The sequence below is a fragment of the Artemia franciscana genome, chromosome 13 (genome assembly GCF_032884065.1).
Source record: "Artemia franciscana chromosome 13, ASM3288406v1, whole genome shotgun sequence".
Taxonomy (NCBI): Eukaryota; Metazoa; Arthropoda; class Branchiopoda; order Anostraca; family Artemiidae; genus Artemia; species Artemia franciscana.
In genome coordinates, this window is record NC_088875.1 from 24,606,065 (window position 1) to 24,627,015 (window position 20,951).

The 20,951-nt window shown below is 35.7% G+C and overlaps 1 protein-coding gene across 1 annotated transcript in view; it reads left to right on the plus strand.

Annotated features, from left to right (window-relative positions):
* The first annotated feature begins 8,305 nt into the window (after positions 1-8,305).
* Positions 8,306-20,951, plus strand: part of LOC136034699 (putative inactive tyrosine-protein kinase Wsck) — a 61,872-nt gene continuing 49,226 nt past the window's right edge. The window contains exons 1-2 of the mRNA XM_065716034.1: positions 8,306-8,376; positions 19,039-19,171. Of these exons, the coding sequence (XP_065572106.1) occupies positions 8,328-8,376; positions 19,039-19,171 (182 nt within the window). The 5' untranslated portion in view covers positions 8,306-8,327. The remainder of the gene's footprint in view (positions 8,377-19,038; positions 19,172-20,951) is intronic.

The window sequence follows — 20,951 nt, forward strand, 5'->3', positions numbered from 1 at the left end:
TGTTTGAACGAGTATTTACTGTTTGCTGGATAGGGGCGTAATGTTGTCAAAATCCTGGTAGGGGGGGGGGGGCAAAGTCAGAGCCAATTTTGCAAAATCAAGTTAAAATGACAATAAAAAAGGAAAATCAAATCATATAACACCACAAATGCAAAGATATATTAAACAAACTGATTAGTCTCTGTATATGCTTGAATTATATTAGCCTATCTTAGTTTTGACAAGATTTTTGAAGACTCTAAATTTCAGCTTGGGGGCAAACTTGGGTGTAAGGGGAACAGCTGCATCCCTGCCTTACAGCAAATTACGCTCCTGTGGCTGGACTGGTGGCACAAAATGAGTTTATGGCCCTTCCAATATCCTCTGCTCCAAAACTACCTTCTTAGAAAAATTCAGAGAGGTTTCTGTTTCTTTGCTCGGCATGAACCTTATATGTCAAGTGACATGAGGATGATGATCTATTGAGACATACATTTCTTTCACAGACGTTTGCACAAAAATGATCAGATGCTGTTGAAACTTATGATACAAAAGCTTCAGGCATAACAGAGAGAGAGCGGATGTATAGCCAGTGGATTTTTGGCTATCCACTGTTGCTTTTACCTCGACTTTGATATAATAAAAAATATCTTTGTACTGAGTAAACAAATAACACTGAAAACACAGGTTACAGACATGTGCATGGTCTCTTCTGAACTAAATATTACAATTACAATTGAGCGGTACCATTCAATTTCCTATCCAGCACTCCTTCCAAATTAAATATCACTGTTTTGAAAATTGTATCCCAAACCTCCACCAGATGAGGCCAGATATAGTCATAGCCAATACACCAAGCTATGCTGATTTTGCTAAAGTTTTCTTTACAGATTTTCATCATTTTGTCTTCTTGCTAAGATGATTTCATCACCAATATTTTGGAAGGACTTGAAAAGAGAAAAACAAAATCATAGCAAAAAATATTGGTTGAAGCCTTTGCCCTTTACAGAAAACAAAATATATTTAAACATTTTCTATTTGATAAAATGAAAAAGGGGACTGACTAAAGTACTGGTTTTGAGAGTTAGGTGACAGCCAGTACTACTCTTATTTGAAAATCATGGTTATCATTGATATATACTTCCTACCTAATAATAATTTAAGAGAAACATTTTTAAAAAGTTTTTTGTTTTTTTTAAAAAGGGAAGAGTCATATCTAATTTAGGGTCAGCAAATAATTCAAACAAAAAACAACGAGAAATTATAAAATCCAAAACTAACAGAAATCAAGCTAAATGATCATATCGAACATAAAGAAAACAGATACTTATATACAACAATAAATAAAGTGAGTAAGAATTATTTATAATAGCTATAAAGTATAATACGAAATCAAATAACTCTTAAAATGAGTAAAAATTGATTTCAACGTTGAAGTCAAACTTAAAACAAACAAAAATTACTTCAAGCCGGATTGTAGCTACTGCTCCCTTCTTCCTCCTCTAACCGTTTAAAATTCTAAGGTCTAAGCAATAACAAAAAAAATTACTGTTTTTTTCTTTACTCTTAAAAATTATAAACATAAAAGATGTATATAGTTTAATTGGTTTTTAGTAAAGCGTAAATTGCACAACAGGCCTTTAGAACTTTAAACAATTTGACGAGGGGGAAGCAGGCGGTAACAAATTTCCTGCTTGAAGTAATTATTGTTTGTTTTATGTTTGACTGAATATTCTATCGAATATTACTGTAGTAAGGAGCGACCCGGCTCTATAGTAACCGAAACTCTAAAAAACGGAATTTTGATACCAATATTTACATCAAAAGAATCGCATTTTGATGCTGATTTCAAGGAGGTACACTCGTGCCTCTATAAAGAGGCGACACACGACAATGTTAAGCGATCTTCGGTTCCAGTGGTCGCAGAGGGATGGGGAGGGATGCATTTCGTAGCCCGAGCTCCAAATTCACAAGTTAAGGTCCCCTAGGGCCCAGAAGCTTATCCGCGAAATTCCAGCTCGATCCGATAACTCCTTCCCTGTTTTCCAGAAACCACGCATAGCCACTTAAAATTCATTTTCTTTTTTTTTCCTAGACGCTTACAGGTCACATCCGACATCGGATCTGGGTGTACGATGACTCATTCGATGCGGAATTCTCCGAGTAATTTTCCTGGAAAGTTTCGTAGGAAAATCTTAACCCCCCGAAAGTTTCGCGAAATTTCAGCTCGATCCGATAACTCCTTCCCTGTTTTCCAGAAACCACACATTAGCTACTTAATTAACGCATTTCTCTCCATAAGAGCCCATGTTAATTTGAAATTTTTAAAAGTTATTGAGAAGTTATATTTACACACATGCAAGTGATTAGCTCAGTCGGTAGAGCGTGGGACTTTTAATCCTCGGGTCAAGGGTTCAAGTCCCTTACGGGCGTTTTTTTTTCACAACATCAAAATAAAAGTGTATAATTTTGATAACACCTGGACAGCTTATCAATTGAGAGATAACAGAATATTAGCTTCTTATGAGCAAAAGAAACATTTCGGTCATTCTATCTATTTTTTTCTATTTTATACAATGATTTAAAAGCGGGGGGGGGGGCGGCAGCCACCCAAGTTCCTCTCCTAATTCCTGTACGAGGAGTACAAGAATTATTAAATTACATCCACCATGGATTGTAGAAAAACGTACAGAAATAATATGAAAAAAACTTCGTTTTCTTAAAGAGTTAAAGAGGCTGCGTCCCAAAGTCGAACCTTAAAACGTACAGGAATTAGACGATGCAGTTGGGGGGCTGCCGCCCCCCAAACCCCCAGCTTTTAAAGACTCTTTTGTACAGGTTTTTTGTATTTTTGCTAACCCCCCGCTCTTGGCTTCGGAAAGGTCCTCTTTTAATTAACAAAAAATTGAAATGAATGAATAATGGAATAACTTCGAAAAATGTTAAACACAAGAGGACAGGAGAACCATTGCGCCGAAACTAGTAATTAGTAACAATGAAGTCCCCCCACAAAAAAAACCTTTACAAAAGTCTTTAAAAGCTGGGGGTTTGGGGGGCGGCAGCCCCCCAACTGCCTATTCTAATTCCTGTACGTTTTAAGGTTCGACTTTGGGACGCAGCCTCTTTAACTCTTTAAGAAAACGAAGTTTTTTTCATATTATTAAATATATAAGCTTGATCAAGATCAGTTATACCCATCAAATGTTACGAGCCTTAGAATATTTGCCTCATTTTAGAAAATGGGGGAAAACACCCCCTAGAAGTCATACAATCTTAACAAAAATCACACCATCAGATTCAGCGTATCGTAAAACCTTATTTTAGAAGTTTCAAGCTCCTATCAACAAAAATGTTGAATTTCACATTTTTTGCCAGAAGACAGATCACGGATGCGGGTTTATTTGTTTGTTTTTTTGTTTGTTTTTTCCCCAGGGGTGATCGTATCGACTGACTGGTCCTAAAATGTTGCAATAGGGCTCATTCTAACATAAATTAAAAGTTCTAGTGCCCTTTTTAGGTGACCAAAAAAATGGAGGGCACCTAGGCCCCCTCCCACGCTCATTTTTTTACCAAATGTCACCGGATCAAAATTCTGAGATAGCCATTTTATTCATCATAGTCGAAAAACCCAATAACTATGTCTTTAGGGACGACTTACTCCCCTGCAGTCCCCATGGGAGGAGCTACAAGTTACAAACTTTTACCTGTGTTTACATATAGTAATGGTTACTGGGAAGTGTACAGACGTTTTCAGGGGGATTTTTATTAGTTTAGGGGGAGAGTTGTGGGGGGGGGGCTACGTGGGAGGATATTTCCATGCAGAAACTTCTCATGAGGAAAGAAAATTTCAATGAAGGGGGCGCAGGATTTTCTAGCATTATTTGAAAAAACAATGAAAAAATAAATATGAAAAGTTTTTTTTCTATTGAAAGTAAGGAGCAGCATTAAAACTTAAAACGAACAAAAATTATTACACAAATGAGGGGTTCACCTCCTCGTTATACCTCACTCTTTGCGCTAAAGTATTTTTAGTAATTTCAACTATTTATCCTACGGCCTTTGTGATTCAGAGGTCATTCTTAAGGAATTGGGACAAAATCTAAGCTTTAGTGTAAAGAGTGAGGTATCAACGAGGGGGCGAGCCCTCTTATATGTAATAAAAACATGAGAATACAAAAGTTCTTTACGTAAGCAAATTTATAAGTTACGTCTATCTTTTACTAATAAAAAGATTCGTAAAAAATTAAAAGTTCTAGTTGCCTTTTTAATTAACCAAAAAAGCGGAGGGCAACTAGGCTTCCTCCGCGCTCTTTTTTCTTAAAATCATTCGTTCAAAATTATGAGAAAGCCATTTACCCAAAAAAAGAAAAAAAAATGCAAATTTCGTATTAATTATTCCTCTACGGAGAGCCAAAATTTAACATTCATTGATTCAAAAACGTTCAGAAATTGAATATAAAAAAACGGTTTTTTTAACTGAAAGTAAGGAGCGACATTAAAACTTAAAACGAACAGAAATTACTCGGTATATGAAATGGGTTGTCCCCTTCGTGATATCTTGCTGTTTACGCTAAAGTTTGACTCTTTGCCACAATTCTACTTTTTAAAACAATTAAAACTTTAGCGTAAAGAGCGAGAGATTGCGAAGGGGATAACCCATTTCATATACGAAGTAATTTCAGTTCGTTTTAAGTTTTAATGTCGCTCCTTACTTTCAGTTGAAAAAACTTGTTTTTTTATTTAATTTAACTTATACTCGTTTTAAGATTTATTTATTTATTTTCAGTATCTGTTATCTTAATGTTTGGTAGGTTCATTTAGTCTCACTTCAGGTCATTTTCTGTTTATTTAATCTTTGATTACATTTTCTGGTCGCTTTGAGTTTCAAATTATTAAAGGGCTTTATTTATGGCTTGTTTTTTTACTTTTCTTTTAAAAACTTCTTTTTAGGAAAGTATTTTTAAGAAATTAGTTTCTGTTAGTTTTTGATTTCCAAAGTTTGTTATTGGCTGATATGATGAAATTTTTTCCAATTTTCACGTCTTTGGTCTTATATTTAGAACTTTCAGTAATAATTTATTAGTTCTAATTAGTGTCTTGGTATTTATTGCAACATACCCCAAAAAGTTCCCTGACATTTTCAAGTAAATGCCTTTAGCCGTTCTTGGGATATTGCAGATAAGCCCTTTTGACAATCAGGATGCACACATTGTTTTATAATCAGGAGCAACATTCACCATAACATTCTCTGAAAATGCAAATTTGATACCCTTAACTGTTCCTGCGATATTTCACATGTTGTAGATGTCATTTTAACAAGATCAATACGCTTCGTAACTTTTGATCTAAGTAGTGGGGCATCAACTGATCCGACGACGTCCATATGCCTTCGAATATCGGTACAAGCACCATTTTTGAACTAGTGGACATAGGCTATTTCCCTTAAGATTTTTTTCTTCGAGATTTTTTTTTCATCGAGATTTTTTTTCTTCGACAAATGTTTTTTCGAGATGTTTTTCTTTCTTCGCGATTTTTTTCTTTGGGTCATATTTCTCTTCGTGTACATTTTTCGCTTGCGATGGTTTTTTTTTCGAGACTTGTTTCATCAGGGCAAGACACAGCTTTTATTGTTTACATATGGAAATTCAAATGACCTTGTCAATGGCTTCTGATGGTTACTTATGGAAATTTAAATGTAGATGACGAGGTTTTTTGCAAATTTGAATGTCTAAAAACCTACGACACAAATATTTATTTTTAGTGTTTCCGAAAACAAAGGTTTTCCCCTTGCGTGGTCTAGACCAGAGTTTGTTTTGATTCTCAAATTTGTAAGGCTTCTTATGGGTCAGCTATTTCAATGCTTACAGCAACAGAGGTTTTCAATGTTACATGGCTTAAGCAAGACATGTTTTGGTCCCTGAACAATTTGTAAACCGACAACAAAAGTTTTCCTCTTACACAAGACTTGTTTATCTTGCGTTTGTCTGCATGTTCTTCAGGGTACAAATGTGTATACGAAGGTGGAGAGACATAAATCCAGCATTCAAAATGAATCGTGAAAGAAAAGATTTTAAAAAGGATATTATTCCATCATACGTCCAGGTTAGATATAAATTTCTAAGATTTAAACTAAGGGATGGAGGTAACACCACCTCCCACCCCCAAAAACATAAATGGTGAGTATACTTAAATTAAAGCTGGTAGGAATTTGTATACGCAAATAACGTCTAAAACCCTTCCCCCCATTTCATTTTATGGTTCTATTGGAATAAAATAATCTTATTTTAATTATGACAAAATAAATTTTACCGTAAACAATTTTTAATTGTGCATCGCTAATTGAAGAACTTTTAAGAATCGCTAGTCGAAGCTCAGTCTTACAAATTGGTAAACAAAGGCTTAATTAAGAACTGTGAATTTTAGGGTGGATTTCTGTCAGGCAAGGTTTTTATTACGCATATCATTAATAACTGACTGTTTTGAATATTTCCTTAGTGAAGCATTTTGGCACATTTCAGCTTTAATGATTTTAACAAGTTGAATGTTTGCGTAAAATATTTGATCTAAAAGTGTGTTATATGCGTTAAATGTGTAGGGTGGGGAATATTTCCTAATGGTAAATACAGATAGTTCAACAAGCGTCTTTTTGATTATAATCATGGTTTTTAGCATTGTGTAAGGCCCTGCCCCCTTATATAGTGTAAGCAAAAAGGGCTACACATCATCTGCTAATAGTTGCTCCCATTGGCTCATACACGTACCGTATTTTCGCCTACATGTGGTCCTGTTGAGACAGGATGGGTTATTAGCGAAAAACTTAAAGGGGGCATAATACTTGTTGAAATTATGATTTTTAAGTGATTAATATTTGGAAAAATAGAAAATTTTTATCCTTATTTCAGGAAAATCCTCCCCAAGATGGTGTTATTCCCTTAAAGAAGCAGAGGATATGCAACAATGCAGAGGTCATCATGCAAAGCGGAGGTGGGAAATCTTCACGAGCTGGTCGCAGTACGCGACATCTGAAGACAAGACCTTCAAGATCTACTTCCCCCATGCAAGGTGGATATATAAAGTATGCCAAAAGTGTTTTGTCCTCTTGGGACAACAGTGTGGACTTGTGATTTAGCAATGGGAATATCATAGCCAAGCGCTTTTCACTCGTTTTTCGATATCAGTCTGTGGGAAACGGTCGACAAACTTTTGCAGAAGATCTGATATGCTACTGAAGGAAAAGAGGTAGCAAGGGCAATTAAGCCGTGTAGGCAGCGACAGATAGCGTATCTGTGGTCTGCTTGCGCAAATCTTTTAAGCCCTGTCTTCATTGTGGTGTATTCCGGCCGAGACGGCTGGGGCGGCTCATAATGAAGACAGGTTTTAGAGCTGTTTTCGTTTCCTCGCCGTACAGAGTAGACATTTTGGCTGAAAACGTGAAAACTAAACAATACATTTTGTAATTCATCTTAATTGTTCTCCAACTGTTCTTTACGTTCCTGTAACACCGTAAATGCAACGCAAATGATTTAGAATCTTTTGCAGTTCATGAAATAAGACTGCACTTTCGAATTTTTAGCCAAAAAGGGCAAAAATGAAAACTGTCGTCCAAAAAGCGGCAAAGCCAGTTCTGGTGCCGGAAAACGCCATAATAAAAACAGGGCTTTACTGAGTTTTCGGAAGAAGAATAACTAGTACAACCGAAGTTCGAGAGAACCCGAGAAATTGTACGGAATTCCTTTTCTTCTTCGCGTATTAGGCGATTTGAAGTTTTACATGGGATTTTACTTATTTGAAGAACACTTTGCTTTTACTTTAAAAAGAAGAACGTAAATCTGGCTCTGGAGTTACGAAAAAACCACTTAAAGCCTTTTTTGTCAACTTTTAAAGTATATTGGCTGATTTCCTAAGGGAACACTAGAAGTGTGAAACTTGCAGCCATCTTTTATTTGATTGTCCTTTATATTATACCCAGAGAATGTTTTTCTCTTTGTGCCTATCTGAACTAGGTCTTAGCTTTCCTTTTAGTTCAATTTGGTAATGAGGAATAAGGATGTTTGTTATTGTTTTTTTTTTTAAGAACTGGGAGATCGTAAATTTCGCAGCTGGTGATAATTGGTTGTGTAATCATTTCTCTTCATTTGTGACATTAAGATTATATTTTTTTCGGTGTTTTATTTTTTATGTCTTGTAGTTTTAGTTTAGCATATAGTGTGAAATCTTGCTTGGTTTACTCACGAATAAATACTTACTTACACTAAAAATGTCCCTTTTTTGTTATATTTGACAGTTTAGTCCTAAATAGTTTTGCCAACTCTGATCAAAGTTTTGGCGGGGAATATGAAAATGAAAAAATGATGGAGATTCGATTTGTTTTCCTTGTTCTATTTATTTTCAATACAGGTAAACACAAGATGAGATGTTTTACTATTCTATTAGAGACAGATGCTAAATAATAAAATTGTTCATCTAAAATAGATGATTGCCAGAACTTGGTGGGGTCATATGGCCAAGGAGTCTTTGTGGGGTCAGTGCAAAGTATTTGGTTTCTGAGTTTGTACATGTAATTTGAATTACACAGGGTAAAAAATTGCTTACAGATAATTATTCATATTATAAAGAAAGCAGTTAATTCTGGAAAATAGGAATTTTAGAACCAAGCTCAAAGGCTAAGTCCTAATAATATTGGAAAGTCGCATTGACCTAAATCAGCTGCTTCAAATTATCAAAGAAAGTTTGTCAATTAAGGAATTGGGTAAAATTCTAGTTAATTGACTTCTTGCTATCTTGGAAAGGGTTTAGGCTAGGAAAATTAAACTTTCAGGGATGGGTCTACAGGCTAAGGTATGTCCCAGGAAGGTATTTTAAAGTACCCACCTCTACTCTTTCTCCCTCTAGAGGGCCATGAAATTTGCCTACATGACAGGTCTATACCTATTGAAATTTTGACAAAACAACAATTTAGCCTACCTTAATTTTCAGTTACTAGTTGCTTTTTTCTGCTTTTAGTTCTGAAAATGCAATTCATGTTATTTGAGTAGAATTTTGAGCCATACCAATATTTTTTTTCAAAATTTAGGAAAATTTATTTGCATATCTTTTAAACCTCATAAAATGGGATTGAGCAAAGCTATGAAGCTGAAAACAATTTTGTTGTACTTCAATTAAGCAGAAGATCTATTTTGAAAGGTCTCACTTTTATAAAATACATATTTTTAAAGGTCATCAAAGGTCAGGGCCCTCTAGAGGGAGAAGGAGTGGAGGTAGGTGCTTCAAAATACCTTCCTGGGACATACTTTAGCCTGTAGACCCATCCCTGTAAATTTCATTTTCCTAACCTAAACCCTTTCCAAGATAGCAAGAAGTCAATTAACTAGAATTTTACTGGGAATTGTTTATCTTCTGGGAAAGTAGTGTTTAAACTTTATTGGTAAGTTGATTATATGAACTGTGATATATTTAACCCTTTCTCCATTTTTCTGTCCACCATGTTTCTTCTGTCAGCTTTGATATTTTTTGACATGTAGATGAAACATCAGTTTTTAAGTGGCCTAACAGAAGAAGATGAGAACATAGAAGATTTGTTTAGAACTTCTTTTAATCAACTGAACCTTGTCAAATCAATGTTTTGAATGATACAACTTTTATAAAATGAATTTATAATGAATAGTAAGTTTGGAACAAATGTTATAGCCCATTTTTATGTCTAAAAAATTTAGAATAAAATTGTTATTTTCAAGGGTTCTAAAAGGGCTCAAAATTGAATTTGTAAGTTGATGTCTGTCAGTTGAATCTCCACTGTTTCTTCTCCTACTCTTTGTCAAGTTGGTTTTTGAAGGACTGGATGGAGGGAGCACTGACAGTTGAATCTTTTTAGTTTATTCCAAAGACTTATTACTCTTCTTGAAAAGAATGTTTGGCAAGTTTTAGATTGGGAGCTTGACTTGGGTAGCTTCTTGGAGTGTCCTCTTGTGTTGTGCTGGCTGGTACTGAGATTGCTGCCAAAGATTGCTGACTTTTCGTTCTGTAGCTTGTAAGTATGCATCATATCACTGCACAAGCACTGGTAAACCAGGGTGGGTAGTTTGAGGTACTTGAGGTGGTCCTCATATGAGGTTGATGCTAGACTTTTTATGCATTTTTGTTGCTTGTCTCTGTACGTTTTTTTTTGATGAGCCTCACATCTTGTTGATAAGAAGGGCCAGCATGATGCATGCCAAAATCAAGATGAGGTCTGACAAGAGCCTTTTATAATAAATATAGATGTCTGTCTGCTGTTGATGGTTTGTTTTAGTAGTCCAAGACTAGAGCTTGCACAGGAAACAACATGCTGGACATGGCTGTGAAATTTAAGTTTATCATCAATAATGATCCCTAGATCACTTTCTTCTGTTTTGTTCTTTAGTTGCTCTCTTACTTTGGTGGTGAGGTTGTAGATTGTTTAGTTTGCCATTGGGTTATTGGGTCCAAGGTGTAATACACAGCACTTTCTTGCATTAAATTGGAGAAGCCAGTCATGGGTCCAAACTTGTAACTCATCTATGTTGCACTGGACACTCTGAGGGCATGCAATACCAAAGAGTTTGGCATAATCAGCAAACAGGTGCATGCCATTGTCAATATGGTTAAATATGTCTTTGATGTAAATCAAAAAGAGAGTTGGACCCAGTACATTTCCCTGTGGTACTCTGCTCATTACTTCAGCCTTGTTAGAGTATATTGGTTTGCCATCTGTAGCAAATAAGCAAACTTTCTGCTTGCGGTTTGTAAGTGAATTCATCAGCCAGTCTACAACAGCCTGATTGATGCCAATAGCAGATATTCTTGAGTGCAGTCAGCTGTGAAGAACCTTGTCAAAGGCCTTAGCAAAGTTGAGCAGGAGTAGGTCAACTGGATGTCTGTGGTCAATTAGGTCTGTGATTTCCTTGTATGATTCCAAGAGGTTTGTTTCAATTGATTTCCCTGACTGGAAGCCATGCTGCTTGGGAAACAAGATCTTGTTGGTTGTCAAATGCTTAAGGATTGAATCATTGACTATGCACTCAAGTATTTTGATGACAACTGAGGTCAGGCTAATTGGCCAATAGTTTTCAGGCTTGGAACAATTACCTTTCTTGAAAACTGGTGTAATGTTGGCTATTTTCTAGTCTGCTGGCAGCTCTCTAGAGGTAAGTGAAGTCTGGAAAATTCTCCTAAGTGGTTCTGCTATGATAACTGCAGTTTCTTTTAGTAGCCTGGGATGTATGTTATCTGGTCCTGGCAATTTGTTAGTGTCTAATTCCTGTAAGCATCTGAGAACCTCCATATGCAATAGAGTGATGCTTTCCATTGGGGATGTTACAATGTAATCAGGTGAAGAGGGTAAAGGACCATTGGGTTCAGTGGTGAAAACAGAAACAAATTGCTGATTTAGTGAGTTTGCAAGCTTGTTGATATTGGTTATTTCTTCACCTTCCTCAGTCACTAGTTTCCTGATGCCTTGCGTATTATGGTCTTGGCTAGAGACATATTGCCAAAATTTCTTTGGATTTGCCTTAGCTTCATCTGCAAGTTTAGATTCAAAGCTTGTGTATAAATTGCGTGTTAAATTTTTAAGTTTGTTTCTGCTCTTTGAAAACTTTTCTTTGTTTTCTGGGGATGGATGCTTTTTGTACTTCTTCCATTGTCTGTTTTTTTGGTTAATTTCCTTTTTAATATCTTTTGTCATTGTTGGTAGTGTTCACGGTTTTGGAATGAGCTTGCTTAAAGTGTACTGTTTAGCAGTAATTCCTTGAAGCATTGCCATTGTTGTTCTAAAGAGCCAATTAGGACATCATCCCAGGAGATGTTGCTGAGATCCATTCTAATTTCTCAAAGTCTATGAAGGTCCTTTTGATGTAGCTGTTAGTTACTTTGTTGTTTTTATTGTGTAATGTTGTTTTTATTTCTATGGCAACATGGCTGCTTTTCCTGATTGGGGACATATACTTAGTATAAAGAAGGGATTCTAGTCTTCTAAGAAATATCAGTTCTAGTAGGCTTGGAAGCTGCCTGCTCATGAAACGGGTCGGTTGGTCGACAATTTGGTAGAGATAAGTATAATGGATTATATTTGTGATGGGATTCACAATAACAGAGGTGACATAGAGGAATTGGTCTTTCCAGGTGATGGTTGGCAGGTTGAAGTTGCCCGCAATTAATAGGTCACCCTTATGGGTGTCTGCAATATTCTGAATGAGCTCAGCTAGCTTTGCATCTGTTTGCTCAGGCAAAGGTGATGATGGGCTTCTGTACACACAGCCAATTCTAACAGTGGGATGGTTTTTACTCTGTCAAACTGAAACATCAAAGAATATTGTTTCAGCATAAGGGCATCCACTGGGGTGTGCAATAGGGGTTACAACATATGACGATTTGACTAATGCAAGTGTTCCATGGTGGCAATAACTAGATGATAGATTGGATGTAGTGTGGTAACCTTGCAGATTAACAGGTAAGTCTAGGAGCTGGTTTCTTGAGTTCTTAGGATAGACCCCAGTAAGGAGCATAACATCATAGTTATTTGCATAAATCATAGATTTCAGCTTGTTGATTTTGTTAGGAAGCTGGTCAACGTTTGCGATTACAGCAGAAAAATCATGACTTACTTGCTTCCTTTTTAAGTTAGATACTTCCTTTTGGTAATTGTAGATATTTTGGACTGGCTCATCTTCTATGGACAAGAAAGTGCTGCAGGATCCACTATTGTCAGCTGGATTGGTGCTTTCATTTGTGAAGGACTCGACTGAATCAGGACTGGAGGAACAAGAAAGTTCATCAATACTTGTTAGTTTATCAATATTCACTTTGTCACTATTTACACTATGTACAGAGCTAGCAGATGGAGCAACTAGCATTCTATGGTCTGGTGAGAGTATCCCCCACATGGGTGCACAGAGTTTCTTGTGATGATCTTCCCACGGTTGATAGCTAAGTTTGGCTCTCCTAGTTCGGTTTGGCGTTGGAGTTCAGTGACTAAGACTTTTTTTCTCTCATGGTCTTCCCATGATGCTTCTGCCCTAAACTGATTTCTTGACAAAGCTTGTAAGATCTTTGTAGAATGCACTTTTTCAAGTTTAGATTTTGGACAGAGAAAAGAATGGGAACAGGTTTGCTGTGGGTTGATTCTTGATAGCTTGCTCCTGCTTGTCTGGTAGGTTGCTGAGTGGCCCCAAACTTTTTGACAGGCGGCGATTGGCTTATAATGCGTCTTACATTAGTAATGTTTGCGTTTGGAATTTTGTATTGCTCTGTAACATATTTCTCAATGAACGCCTTGTTGCTGTTTATTCCTTTGATGCAAGGGTACACCATAAGCGACTAGGTTAAGTTTCCTGCTATCTCTGTCTCTTTCCTGTCTAAACAGTCTGCGGACTTTGTCTTCGAGGTGGGAATCAATGGTCTGTTTGATCTTGGATGTTTCCTGCAGCATTGCTGCTTTGACATGCTGTTTAACTTCTAGGATAGAACATTTTGCTGCCAAGTTTTTCTCAAGGTCATCAACATGCTCTTTGACTTTGTCTATGCTATTGGTGATATCACGTTTAAGCTTCTCTACCACTCCTTTCACTATGTCCGCGATGGCCAAAGCACTCGGGACCTTGGATGTTATCTGGCTCAAGATTTCAGCTAGTGAAGGGGGGTCTGCTGATGTACCAGAGTGCTTGCAAACTGGGCAGTACCACTGCATATCTCCAATGGTTGACATCTTTGTAAAGAGTTCATACTCTGGGATGGACATGTTTATGCATTCTATACACAGCCATTTTTCATATCCATCGCATAATACGGCTTTAGATTCTGGCTCAAGACCTTGTTTGCAGCCTGCACACGAATCTAGATTTTTTTTTTGGACTGCATAATTTCCGTTTGGTATGTATTGGTATTAGTATGTTTAATTTATTTTAAGGTCAGTAATATGAACAACAAAATATTTACTGCAACCATTGAAATTCTCTCCTGCACCCCTCCCTTCTGATTCCTGTGTTTTGCCCTGCACTGTGTTCAAAAGTTTGCAATTTTGTGGATTTTATTTTTTCTGAGCAATAAAACTGCTGATTCTTCCCACTGATAGGAGAACAAAAATCTGTATTTGCAACATCTCAGTCCAGTCTTTCTTACTGTACTGCTGCATAACATTGCTTTTAAAAGCTGTACCACCTAAATCCTATCAAACACATATATCTATGGAGGAACATGTTAGGGATGTCTTAGCATCCAAATGCCATAAGTGGTCATCTGCCTGCAATGTGACTAGAAATACAATATTGTAACTCTCCTTTAATGCTGTTGCTTGCCCTGGTTTGCCTGTGTTTACCAAAGACTGACTAAAATTTTCACAATACAAAGCCTATATTGCAAACTAATGCCTGATTAGAGAGAACATCATGGAGGCTAAATCAAAGCTAGACTGAACACTATTAAGTCTAACCCAAGCCAATTGATGGTCTGTGAAGACATGATTACAGATGATATTCTTCATGGCTCAAAATTGTTGTCCCATTAGTCCAAGACAGTAAACTGTAGAAATCATCAGTCTGCCAGATCCTGTCCAGTGGCCTGAATTCAAAGAAATCTGGAACAGGCAGGCAAATTCTAAGTCTTGATAGCCAGCCAATAGTGGCATGAATTCACAAAATTTCTGGAAAGGGGACTGTTAGGGGAATAAGTTCTAGAAAGAACTTTTGCTTATGAAAAATTAAGTATATCATACAATTAGGTATTGATAAATTCAAATACATGATTATATTAAGTAAAATGAAAGATAGTAAATTTGCTTGCAATATTACTCAAGTATAACAGAAGAATGGGCACTTCCCATTCTAATGGGAAGTGCCATTGCTTCAGGGCTGCAAACTTGGTGTTGGCAATATTATAGTCAATACTTCTGGTTTTTTCTCTAGGTTACAATAATTTATAAATTACTAGATATGTTTTAACCCTTTTTAATGGTGACAAATCTTTAGTTTGAAGCAGTTTAAACAGGGAGTGCTATGATAACTTCAATTTATCCATAAATTGAAGCTATATTATGGAATCAAGAAGCTCTATAAAAATTATTTTACTGCTTTGAGCTTAAGTTGAATCACCTAAGATTTTTTTTTTTTCATGAAGTAAACATAGGTCTAGGTAATGAATTCATATTAGTTAAACCATCAATTGCAATTAATATACCTAGCTTGACATAGCTTGGCTGTCATAATTAAAAGTGCAGCATATGCCATTTTTGTAACTTTTCAGGAGAGCCAAAAATGGAAAAAAGTCTGTTGGCTGTGGTTATCTAAACAATGGGGCTAAGGAAGATAAAGGGAATATCTTAAAAACCAACTTCTTATGCTCTTTTCAGTGTATAAATTCAATTTAAGTGTCACAAGTGAATTCAAAATTATTTGATTTTATGGTATAGCTCTCCTGTTTCCTTGACAAAAAAGGAGACAAATTCTGGCCAGACAAAAATCTGGCCATTTTTTTCACACTGTCCAATAGAGCTGCCTCCAAGAATTGTTTTGATATGTAATTTTCTGTCAATCCTCATTTGGTTAAACTGCAAGAGACTTCAATAGAAGTACTATTTTATGGCATATGTCCCCTTTTTCCTTGGCACAAAAAGGAGAAAAATGCAATATCCCTATATTATTGCTCCATAAGATAATCCTCGTCCTGTTGTTCTGAAGTGCAACAAGATCTGAAAGAATCTGACCATTTTGTTTGCTCTATCAGTAGAACTGTCTCCAAAATTGATTTTGATATGTAATTTACCTTCAACCTCCTTGAAGTACAAGAGGATTGATCCAGTCCTACTTTTTTTGCACTAAGTTTCTATTTTTTTCCCTTGGTTCATTTCAAAATCAATTGCAAGAGTCTGCCAGAATGTGGCCATTTTTGTTCATTGTATTGGACTCAGTGTATCTGAACCTTCTTTTGGTATCCAATTTCCTAAAGACCATTTTTTCATCAGAGTACTTTGAAACTTGGCATCTACTGACTCTACCTATTCATTGTATATCTTCTTTCTCTTTTTGTAATGTATAATTTCAGATAATATGATTGTTTTAATTCAAATAACTAGCTTCTGTACATTCATTGTTAAATTGTTTAGAAATGGAGGTAAATGACCAAATCAATAGAACTATTGATTATTAAGGCATTAATGCTCATATTTTCAGTTTTTTTTTTACCCATCAAATTTACTCATATTTAGTGAATAATTAGTGAATAAATTGTTTGCAGCAAATTCATACTAAATTTGAATTAAATATATATTAAAATATAATTGTCACCTAGAGATTACCATAAGAGTCTTTGTTGCATATGATCTGAATTTGACAAGACCTTGTATAAAGACTTTGATAAGACTTTCTGCAGCCTATAGGATAAAATCTTTGATTTAATAAAGGATAAATAAATTCATATTCATAGAAAATTATTTATGCTTGAAGTGATTGAAGGGGGGGGGGAGGGGCAAATGAAGTCTGAGGAGTTTGCCTCCCTGGCCTGTAGCAATTATATGCCTGATCCTGTTGCCAGAGAGGAGAGAATTGCTTGTGTTCTGATGCAAGTGAAAAGTGCAGTATGAACAGCAGTTGGTAAGAAATAAGTGAAAAAAAGAATCAACAATTATTATGTTTTATTTTTCACATAGGGCTATATTTTGGCAGTAGGAGGGAGAGGGGCTGGGAGAGAATAATGAATGACCAAAATTTTGTATGATCATAAAACCAAAACCGCAGAAAGGTAGAAAAACCAAGTGTCCATGGTTGCATAAATCTATGAGAGGACTGAATCTACTATTTTTGTCAAAATCCATGGCCATGAGTGCCATGGCCTAGTTGATCTTATATGGAGTGACTCTGTTTTTTTATTTTGAGAGGGGAGGTTAAAGTAAGTTAAAGAAATTAGCACTTTGCTGTTGGCTCTTTTGATGCTTAAAGAGAAAACAAGAACTGTACATTTCTGTCTGAATAAGCCCCTTGCTATATATTATATGCCCACTTATTCAATGCTATCAGTCAGAAAAAAATGAATCAAATCACATCCATGTTTCAGAAATAAAATACTTGACCAAAGCCTCTTTTCCAGGCCTGTCAGACCTGTTAGATTTGATAGCCTAACTTTAATCGACGTCACATCTGTTTCTATGGATGTGTTCCCCCACCCTATTTTTAAATTATCCAATTTTTCTGACCTAATAGTTTTGATGAGTATGTTTAAACCTACTGATTTGGAATCAAACAGTTTGTGGTAACGAACTGTAGTAAGGAGCGACCCGGCTCAATAGTAACCAAAACTCTAAAAAACGGAATTTTTATACCAATAGTTACATCAAAAGAATCGCATTTTAATGCTGATTTTGAATATATAAGTTTCATCAAGTTTAGTCTTACCCATCAAAAGTTACGAGCCTGAGAAAATCTGCCCTATTTTGGAAAATAGGGTGGAACACCCCCTAAAAGTCATAGAATCTTAATAAAAATCACACCATCAGATTCAGCGTATCAGAGGACCCTATTGTACAAGTTCCAAGATCCTATCTACAAAAATGTGGAATTTTGTATTTTTTGCCAGAAGACAAATCACGGTTGCGTGTTTATTTGTTTTTGTTTTTTCTTTTTCCCAGGGGTGATCATATCAATCCATTGGTCCTAGAATTTTGCGAGAGGGCTCATTCGAACGGAAATGAAAAAGTTCTAGTGCCCTTTTTAAGTGACCAAAAAAATCGGAGGGTACCTAGGCCCCATCCCACGCTCATTTTTTCCCCAAAGTAGTCAGATCAAAATTCTTAGATAGCCATTTTATTCATCATAGTCGAAAAACCTTATAACTATGTCTTTGGGGACGACTTACTCTCCCACGGTCCCCGTGGGAGGGGCTGCAAGTTGCAAATTTTGACCAGTGTTTGCATATATTAATGGTTATTGGGAAATGTATAGACGTTTTCAGGGGGATTTTTTGGTTGGGGGGGGGGGGTTGAAAAGAGGGGGCTATGTGGGGGAAATTTTCCATGAAGAAATTTGTCATGGGGGAAGAAAATTTCCATAAGGGGGGCGCAGCATTTTCTAGCATTATTTAAAAAAACAATAAGAAAATAAATATGAAAAAGTTTTTTTTCAACTGGAAGTATGGAGTAGCATTAAAACCTAAAACGAACAGAAAATTTTACGCATATAAGGGGTTAACCTCCTCCTAATACCTCACTCTTGACGCTAAAGGATTTTTAGTAATTTCAACTATTTATTCTACGGCCTTTGTGATTCAGGGGACCTAATCTAAGCTTTAATGCAAAGAGTTATTGACGAGGTTTTGACGAGTGGGCGAACCTTCTCATATACGTAATAAAAACATACAAACATAGAAGTTTGTTACGTAAGCTAATTCGTAAGTTACGTATATCTTTTACTAATGAAAACATTCGTAAAAACTAAAATTCTAGTTGCCTTTTTAAGTACCCAAAAAATTGGAGAGCAACTGGGCCTCCTTCCCCTCCTTTTTTCGCAAAATCATTCGATCAAAACTATGAGAAATCCATTTAGCCAAATAAAAAAATATGCAAATTTCGCTTTTATTATTCATCTGCGGAGAGCCGAAATTAAAACATGGATTAACTAAAAAACGTTCAGAAATTAAATAAAAAAACAAGTTTTTTTAACTGAAAGTAAGGAGCGACATTAAAACTTATAACGAACAGAAATTACACCGTATATGAAAGGGGCTGCTCCTTCTTCAACGCCCTGCTCTTTACGCTAAAGTTTTTACTGTTTTAAAAAGTAGAGTTGAGAGAAAGAGTCAAACTTTAGTGCAAAGAGCAAGGCGCTGAAGAAGGAGCAGCCCCCGGAGTAATTTCTGTTCGTTTTAAGTTTTAATGTCGCTCCTTACTTTCAGTTAAAAAAACTTGTTTTTTTTATTTAATTAGAATATAAAACGGACTCTTGGTGGTTAGACATCCGCCTTTAGAGTTCCTAATACAATTGACATGGCTGCTCTTTACTTACTGTTTATTGCCATAAACCATTATCCAGAATTGTTGTAGAAACTCCATTTTATTTTTAGTTTTAACTGAACCCGGAGAGCTTGTTGGATGTTTTGTAAAAACAAGTAATTCTTCAATTTATTCAAAAGACATAGGAAGGAACTTCAAGATTGTTGAAGAATGTGTGATAGCTTGTACAAAGGAGTATTACAGGTAATCATTTATGTATTTCTTCATTTATGCGGCTTGTGAAAATAATCAAATGTAGGCCTAATAGAAAATAAGGATATCTTTGAGCCAAAATTTTCTGGAAAAATCCAAAAAGCTGTTGAGAAAGCATACCATTGGTCTTTAGATGAAGGAAATTGAAGTCCAAATGTATTGTAGTGAATTTAAATTTTTTACCTGAACAGAAGTATCTAGGGGGAAGGAATAATCAGATCAGCCTTAGGAAGATATTATCCTATCCTTTTTGTATTGGTATGCTAAGGATGTTTAATATTTGAAAGTATAATCAGAAAAAGTTCTGGCCTTTCAAAAAATTGTTTTTCAGTTCAAATATTCTGGTTTTTGTGCATATTAGCATGTTTCCCAAAAAATTTCAAGAGAGGGTAGGACATTGAAAACTCAAAGAACATATGTTTCTCACTCTGTGTGTGTATAAAGAAAATAAAAAAAAAAATTCGAACGAAAGTAAATAGCAGCATCTTAATAAACAAACAAAAATATTTTTTTTTTCTGGGCTACCTACTGCTTGACACCCTGTTCATTATGCTATTAGATACAAAAAAGAAGTTTTTTCAACTTACCATAAAGACGAAAGTAAAACAGTTCAAAACGGGGATGATACCTTTTTATTGACAGTGAAATATAAAATTATTTAACTGGATATTTCGAACACATATACAGTGTTCATCATCAGCAGTAAAAAAAGTTTTTTTTACTGTTGAAGCAAAAGCTTTTCTGAAAAAGCTGAAGCTTTTCACTGCTGAAATAAGCAGCAAAAGTTTTACTGCTGATGATGAACACTGTATATGTGTTCGAAATATCCAGTTAAATAATTTTATATTTCACTGTCAATAAAAAGGTATCATCCTTATTTTGAACTGTTTTACTTTCGTCATGGAAAGGCAGTGTGGTTTTCGAATTTATTTACCATAAAGAGCAAAATATCGAGAAATGGGCACCCCTTCCCCCTCATGCATGCATTTGAATTGAATAGAATTTATTAAAAAAACACACAAAAACATATAAATATTTAAAAAAGTCCACAGTATTTGACCTACACATCAACAGAGAACTTCAACTTGGTCTCCTCTGTAAGGCTCTATGGCGAGGAAAAAACAGGGGAGAAACAAAACAAAAAATTAAACATATACATCCATCAATCATTTTTTTTAATTGATACGCTCCATCACCAACCCAAACACCCCCTCCCCCAACAAAAAAAGTCCAAACTAGGTAGAGGAGTAGCACATGATTCCACCTACATAAATAAACAGCAGACCTAATCCGGAGATATCAATTCCTTGGAAAACTGGGGAAAACTTTATTATTAGCAAGAACTTCTCTAACATACTTTTTGGTGATCAAACAGTTCGTGGTAACGAACTGTAGTAAGGAGCGTCCCGGCTCAATAGTAACCAAAACTCTAAAAAAATGGAATTTTGGTACCAATAGCTACATCAAAAGCATCGCATTTTAATGCTGATTTTAAATATATAAGTTTCATCAAGTTTAGTCTTACCCATCAAAAGTTACGAGCCTGAGAAAATTTACCTTATTTTAGAAAATAGGGGGAAACGCCCCCTAGAAGTCATAGAATCTTAACGAAAATCACACCATCAGATTCAGCGTATCAGAGAACCCTACTGTAGAAGTTTCAAGCTCCTATCTACAAAAATGTGGAATTTTGTATTTTTTGCCAGAAGGCAGATCACGGATGCGTGTTTATTTGTTTTTTTGTTTTTTTGTTTATTTTTTTTTCCCCCAG